Source organism: Heteronotia binoei, chromosome 6, assembly GCF_032191835.1.
Source record: "Heteronotia binoei isolate CCM8104 ecotype False Entrance Well chromosome 6, APGP_CSIRO_Hbin_v1, whole genome shotgun sequence".
NCBI classification, from domain to species: Eukaryota; Metazoa; Chordata; class Lepidosauria; order Squamata; family Gekkonidae; genus Heteronotia; species Heteronotia binoei.
This window is the reverse complement of record NC_083228.1, coordinates 54,042,533-54,049,684: the sequence shown is the minus strand read 5'-3', so window position 1 is coordinate 54,049,684 and position 7,152 is coordinate 54,042,533. Positions and strand designations below refer to the sequence as shown.

At 54.3% G+C, this 7,152-nt stretch overlaps 1 protein-coding gene across 1 annotated transcript; it reads left to right on the top strand.

Annotated features, from left to right (window-relative positions):
* The first annotated feature begins 4,509 nt into the window (after nucleotides 1–4,509).
* HMX3 (H6 family homeobox 3) lies at nucleotides 4,510–6,909 on the top strand. Its single transcript, XM_060240835.1, is given in 3 exon segments — nucleotides 4,510–5,007; nucleotides 6,224–6,585; nucleotides 6,587–6,909. Coding segments are annotated over 3 exon segments (1,083 nt in total). The 5' UTR covers nucleotides 4,510–4,604; the 3' UTR covers nucleotides 6,905–6,909.
* The last annotated feature ends 243 nt before the right edge of the window (nucleotides 6,910–7,152 follow it).

Here is a 7,152-nt window from a genome sequence, read left to right as displayed (position 1 = left end):
GGTCACACTTAGCCACGCTTCACTGCATCAAAAGAACCATGCAGTAATTAAATTAGATTAAATCATTTGCTTTTCTTCTATATATCCTCTTACCTCTTCTATTCTGCCTATTTTAGCTGAGGATGCCACTCCCCATTTCTGTTTCTGTTCAGCCTGTACTCCTGTTTTAAAACATTTTTAGGAACACTTGATTGTATTTTTATTATGAATGTGTGTGTTGGGGGGGGGGGGTTACATCCTGGAAAGAGCTAAGGACACAGCTTCTGCTGAGACAAATGGACCTTAGTTAAGCATCCACATCCTATTGATTTCAGTGGAACTTAAAGCTCTCCTAACTTTCCCTGACTTGCAGCTATAGTGACCTGAGCATAGACTATTTAGGATGAATTTTTATGAATAGATTCATTTATATATCTGCACAGTGTGATATGCACACTGCATATATAGCTTGCTTGCTTCTTTGTTTGACTAACTTAATTGCCCAATCCTGGCCTAGGCTGGGCCCTGGGTGATATACGTCAAGTAAAAACACAAATCAAAAAAGCAAGTAAATTCACAGATAAAACAACATAATAGTACAAATTAAGCAATAAAATTCCAATTACCACAATGGTGTCTTGCTAACTGAGTTCTTTATGTAATTATGTAATAGCATGTCTATTATGAGTGCTTTTCCCTTCCCACAAACCTGTTAGACATTCAGCAGTGTTTAATATAAAGCATATTGCATCTTCAAGTTGACAAAAATGATGGATTCCTCCCAAACTTTTCTGCTATGTCATAGTAGACTTAGCTCTATTCCACAAGATATGTCCTAGAAATGTCATTGGTGCAGCCCTACATAAGAGCCTGCTGAAATCCCATTGACAGAACAGCCTGAAGCTGCATAGGACTGGGTCAGAACAAGAGACTCCATCAGTTCTTTGCCAGCCGTCAAAATAAAAAAAGCTTTCTGAAGCTGAACACTCTGTTCCATCATAAATACTCCACAAAAAGTGGAGTATAGTCCATAGTAACTGACCATCAGGTCGCAGGATCTTTGACTGGTTCTCCCCTTACAGCAACTGCATGACCTTAAACTACTTCTATTTCCTGAAATAGGCTACAGTGTGTAGGGCAACATCCATGTGCGTTATACACGCTGACTGTGCTATTTTACTAGTACACTACTAAGACCATAGGTCATTATAGAAGATTTTAGTTTATTTCTTAGATCTTCCGGGTGGGGTGGGGGGTTCATACAATGGTTTGTCCTTCTTATTCCGCCTGAATCAGATAGGTAAAGGCGAAAGAGGAAAGTCCAACAGAGGGCGCTGTGTGATTTAGTTTTGCTGAAGGGAAACCTAAAGAAAGTAAGTAGATGGGGATGATATAGGTTGTTTAAAAATAAATTCATTCCCCACCCCACAGACTAGCACAGAAAGCATTTGAAATGCCATTCAAAACAACGTGTAGCAAATTATTAAGATATTATAAACTGTTTGCACTGCAAGCTTTGATCTCCTGTTCTCCCGCTTGAAAATAATGGATGGGCTTGGTTCGACCAAGTTTGAATTTTTTGCTTAGATGGGTTTGGAGGAGAGGCTGAGGTGCGCCTGAAAAGATCTCGGTATAAGGGAAGGGGAAAACAACTCGTTTTGTTTTGTCTCTCGTGGATGAGAAAAATTACTTGGACAAATAGACTTAGTTTGTGGTTTATTCATTTATGTTTATGTATCTGAGGAAGGAAGGAAGGAAGGAAGGAAGGAAGGAAGGAAGGAAGGAAGGAAGGAAGGAAGGAAGGAAGGAAGGAAGGAAGGAAGAAGGAAGGAAGGAAGGAAGGAAGGAAGGAAGGAAGGAAGGAGGTCGGCAGGCCAAGGAGCTGTCAATATTCTGGTCATTTAGATCTTTCCCACCAGTGTGTGATTTTACCTTTTTACAATATTAATCTGTTGGAAACATTTCCCACGTGAAGACCTTGTTTGAAACTTCACTTCATCCAGCTTTCTTTCTCTTCGGCTTCTTCACCTGGGTTGTTTCTCCACGGTTTTAAAGGCGTCCAAGATCAGCCAAGACGTCCCCTTATTCCAGGAAAGGTGAAGAGCCCTGTCAGTCAGGTTTAAGAGTGATTTGCCTCCCAACAATGCCATGATCCATGATGTGACCGTCCTCCTCTTCACTTTGTCTATTTAAAAAATAAAATAAATTCATCCGGGTTGGTCATTTCGTTACTGGAAAGCCAGAAAAACTGGGGGGGGGGGGGGGGGGAGATTGCAAGGTGGTTGTTGTTGAGAATTGGGGGAGGAGCCAGGCTGTTTTTTTAAAAACAAAAAACAAAAGACGCCTGATCGGTGTTATGAAAGCAAGGGGCAGGTCGGAAGGGTTTTTTCCCTCGCCGTTCATGCAAATGCTAGGATGGAGAACGCACGAAGCAACCAAGACTACCAAAGAGTTGTTTCTTAACTGATTGTATGAATATCCCAACTAACCAGTGTATTTGAGTAGCTGCCTGCTGCCATCTCTCTCTTTAATTTACTGACGTGGACAAAATAGTTTGCTTTTTGGCACATGCTGGTACAGAAGTCTCCGTTTAAGTCTCTCATTTTGAAAGGACCAGTTAAACCGACAGAAGTGAGGAACAAATGGTTTGGTTCTGCCCGACCTTTATCATAAACATCTTCCGAACTTCTTCTCAAAGAAAATGCAAAAACCAAAATGAAACCCATTGGGGCGGGGGGTGGGGGCGGAATAGGCTTGTATTAGCAAAGCCACTTCTCTGATGTGCTTTCATTATTTCCCACGTCTTTTATTTCAAAATGCACGTTTGGTCGGTATAGCGCAGTTGCAGTTTTACAGGAAAAATCCCAGGCCAGCCGCGCTAAATCTTGCCAGGCGTTGGTGGGCGGAGGGCGAGGGCACCTGGGCTTAGGGAACAACCCCCACCCCCCCGCCGCCGAATATGCAAGCGCACCTGAAATGCTGGGAGAGATGTCCGCACCCGCGATCCAGGCATCCGATGCACCTGGACTTGATGCACCCGAATAAAGAACCTGACCGAATGTTAAGAATTTCCAGGGAATTAGAGTCAAAAGTTCAAACCCCCCCACCCACACACCCCTACCCCCCCTGCGCAAGATAAATGCGCTGCATTGGGAGGGAATCTCTCCTTGAGGTCGGTGGACTGGATGGTGCCTGAATCTTACTGGTGTGGAAACCCCTGCTTTGCACACTTTCTGCTGGAGTCGGTTTGATCGTAACCTGAACTGGCACTGGCAATCTTCTGTATTCGTATCTCTGGCCCCACTAGTACCCACTATTTAAAAAAAATCTTATGAGAAATAGCTCTATGGAAAGTTTTTCCAATGGATAAATCTGACACGCTTTCTTTCTTTCTTTCTTTCTTTCTTTCTTTCTTTCTTTCTTTCTTTCTTTCTTTCTTTCTTTCTTTCTTTCTTTCTTTCTTTCTTTCTTTCTTTCTTCTTCCTTCCTTCCTTCCTTCTTCCTTCCTTCCTTCCTTCCTTCCTTCCTTCCTTCCTTCCTTCCTTCCTTCCTTCCTTCCTTCCTTCCTTCCTTCCTTCCTTCCTTCCTTCCTTCCTTCCTTCCTTCCTTCCTTCTTTGTCTGTGCCAGGCTATCGTTCATGGAGAGAGGGGTCCTTTGGGAAAGGTCACCGGGGAAAGGGCTAGGCGCCTTGCCCCCCGCCCAGAGGGCTACAAGCGAGGAGAAGGCACCGGAGGGCGTCCTTTTCGAGGAAGGGGCCAGGCGCGCTCGCTCGCTCGGTCAGGGCCTCGGGGGCGGGGGGAGTGATGGGCGACCGGCCCGGGCGCTGGCGGGGGGTTTCGGAACGGCCAGGCCGGGCTGCGAGGGACCAGGGGTCCCGTGCCCCTCGCGGCTTTCCGCAAGCTGGGCGGGTGGGCGGGCAGGTGGGTCCTCCTGCTGCAGGTGGCCTCGTGCCTGCCTTCCTTCCTTGGCCAGAGTGAGACGCTCCCTCCCCATCGCCGCTGGGAGGAGGGGGCCGGCCGGGGCCGCTTAGTAGCCGGCCGTCCCCCTCGCCTCGCCTCGCCTCGCCTGTGCTGGCCCCCTCCTGCCGCCGCCGCCGCCGCGCCACTCTCGCTTTTGTGCTAATAGGCCTGTCCTCATTTGCTGCCTAATTGGACTATATAAAGCCAATAAGAGGCGAGCTCTCGTCGCCGCCCGGAGCCCCAGCGCCCAGCCCGAGGGGGGCGTGGAGGAGGCGGGCGAGTGGACGCATGGACGGCGGCGGCGGCGGCAGCAGCGGCGGCGGCGGCGGGGAGGGGGGGCGCCTCTGCTTCGCGCTCTGCCCGGCTCCCTGGCTCTCCCTCACTCGCGGCCGCTCCTCTGGCCCGCCGAGGCCAGCCCCGCCGGACGCCCTTGGCCAGCCCACTCCCACCGCTTCGCTCGCCCCGACACCGGCATCTCAGCAGTCGCAGCCGGCGCCCCGTTGACGCAGGAGCAGCCAACGCACCAGCCGCCACCCCCGGCGGCAGCAACAGCAGCAGCGGCAAGGAGGCCCCCGCCGACTCCCCGGTCCCGCCGGCCCCAGCGCCGGGGCTTTGGGCTCAGCCCCTCCCCGCCTGCCTCCGCCCGTCCCCGATGCCCTCGGCCAATGCGGAGCCACCTCGGAGCGCAGTGTGAACGCCGCCCTGCCGACGGGCAGCCCGCCGCCGGAAGGATGCCCGAGACCGGACAGGACGCCCCCAGCAGCCAAGCGCAGCCCTCCCAGCCGCCGCCGCCCCCCAAGGAATCTCCCTTCTCCATCAAGAACTTGCTCAATGGGGACCATCCCAAGGCGCCCCCCAAGCAGCCCCGAGCGCTCTTCCCGCCGGTGGCCAAGGGGGCTCTGGAGGGGGCCGGCTTCGCCCTCTCGCAAATGGGAGACCTCGCCTTCCCTCGCTTCGAGATCCCGGCGCAGAGGTTCGCCTTGCCTGCCCACTACCTGGAGAGGTCTCCTGCCTGGTGGTACCCCTACAGCCTCACCCCCGCCGGAGGCCACCTGCCTAGGCCGGAAGGTACTGGAGAGACCCCTCCCGCCCCCCACCCAACTTCAAGAGAGGGATCTGGCCGGGAGCTCATCTGGGGCTCCGGCGCCAGGCTGCCACCTCCTCCCAAGCCACCCTCTCCCGCCTGCTCCCCCGGCTCTTCTCGGGGGCCTCCAGGACGAGTCAGGTGGTCGCCCGAGGAAAGTTCTGTCCCCAGGGGTGGGGGTGGGGGTCTGCTCGGAACAACCTGGTGGGGTTTGCCCAAGATAACCTGTGCTGGGGGGAGGGGGAATCTCCGTCACTTTTGCTCGGTAGGCTCCCCCAAGAAGGCCACCTTACGGTTAATCATCGCAAACTCTTGACATCCAAGGAAGTCTCCTTTCCAACCTGTCCACCTCCCCCGCCCCATCAAGTGGTCTCTCCCCTCCCAAACTTTGTAACTCCATTGACCCCTTTAAGAACTCCCCCCCCCTTAAGGTCACCACCATCCCCCGAAATGCTTTGTGGCGGGCCACTGTCCAAAAGGACTGCCTTGCTGCAATCCTAACCATGTTTACTTGGAGCTATCAAATTAAAATCTTACAAACCGAGTTCCGAGAAAGTGACTGAAATGTAGACAGAAGCTTGACGGGGAATTAGTGGAGACTCTTCATGAGACACGATCAGGGTTCCAGTTTTTTCAAAAGAGAAGGGGGGGGGACCTGTTGGAAGTCCTTTTTAAAAAACTCGAATGTGACATTTATTTATTTTTAAGTGCCTTTAGGATCGCAGGGTCCAGTGGGACTTTTGTATTCCGCAAATGCAATCGTTTGAAAGTAAATTCTGTGGAAACCAAAGGAGACTGGCTTTGAAGTAATTCGGGTCAGAATCTGGAGGTGTAAGACAGAAGGAGGTGGATGAGGCTGACTCCCGAGGAAGTGTGCAGGAGACTGCGAGCTCTGCTAAAGGCAGGACTCTCTGACCTCGATGCGATTTACATCCAAGGAGAAGCGTTTGGCCAAACTTTGACCCTCGGAAGGCGGCAGTAGTTGCCCGCACATTGACTTGGGAGCGAAGGCCCTCAGTGGGGAGGGGAGCATGCTTAAGATAGGTTTTCTCGGGAGTAGACCCTGAGAGCTTGCCTTTTGAGGATCGCGGGTTGTCCAGTGGTCGGCCGCGCTGTCCTGACTCGGTTCTCTCTCTCTCTCTCTCTCTCTCTCTCTGTGGGGGGGGGGGGTGTGCGTGTCTGTGGCTTGCTTTCCTCCAGCATCGGTGGAGAAATCCCTCCTGCTGAGAGACTCTTCACCGGCCTCGGCGGGGACGGACCGGGACTCGCCGGAGGAGCCGCTGCTGAAGGCGGAGCGGGAGGCCAAGGAGCTGGACTCCAAGAGCGCGGACGAGATCATCCTGGAGGAGAGTGACTCGGAGGAGGTGAAGAAGGAGGAGAGCGGCGCCGAGGACTGGCCCAAGCGGGAGGCGGCCGACGAGGGCGCAGAGAAGAAGCCGTGCCGCAAGAAGAAGACGCGCACCGTCTTCTCCCGCTCGCAGGTCTTCCAGCTGGAGTCCACCTTCGACCTCAAGCGCTACCTGAGCAGCTCCGAGCGGGCCGGCCTGGCCGCCTCCCTCCACCATCACCGAGACGCAGGTCAAGATCTGGTTCCAGAACCGGCGCAACAAGTGGAAGCGGCAGCTGGCCGCGGAGCTGGAGGCCGCCAACCTCAGCCATGCAGCCGCCCAGCGCATCGTCCGCGTCCCGATCCTCTACCACGAGAACGCCGCCGGCGCCGAGCCCGCAGGAGCAGGAGGCGGCGGAGGAGGAGGAGGCGGCGGCGGCGGGGGCCCGACGGCGGGCGGCGCGCCGGTCAGCCAGCCCCTGCTCACCTTCCCCCACCCCGTCTACTACTCGCACCCCGTGGTCACCTCGGTGCCGCTCCTGCGGCCCGTCTGAGAAGGCCGCCTGGAGCAGCCCACCGGGGAGGAGGGAGGGAGAGGGGCGGCGGGGGGAAGGGAAGCGGAAGAAGGCTGGATTCCTCTAGAGACCCTGGCCCAGGGAGCCGCCGACCTCGTCCGGCCCAGCCAGGCCTTCTCCCCAGGCCAAGAGGTGGCCCCGGCCCCGGCGCAGCGGGTAGGGGGGAAGAGGTGCCGGAGCTGCCCTTCTGGACCGAACTGTGAGCCTTCCTTTCATTTCAGGGGACA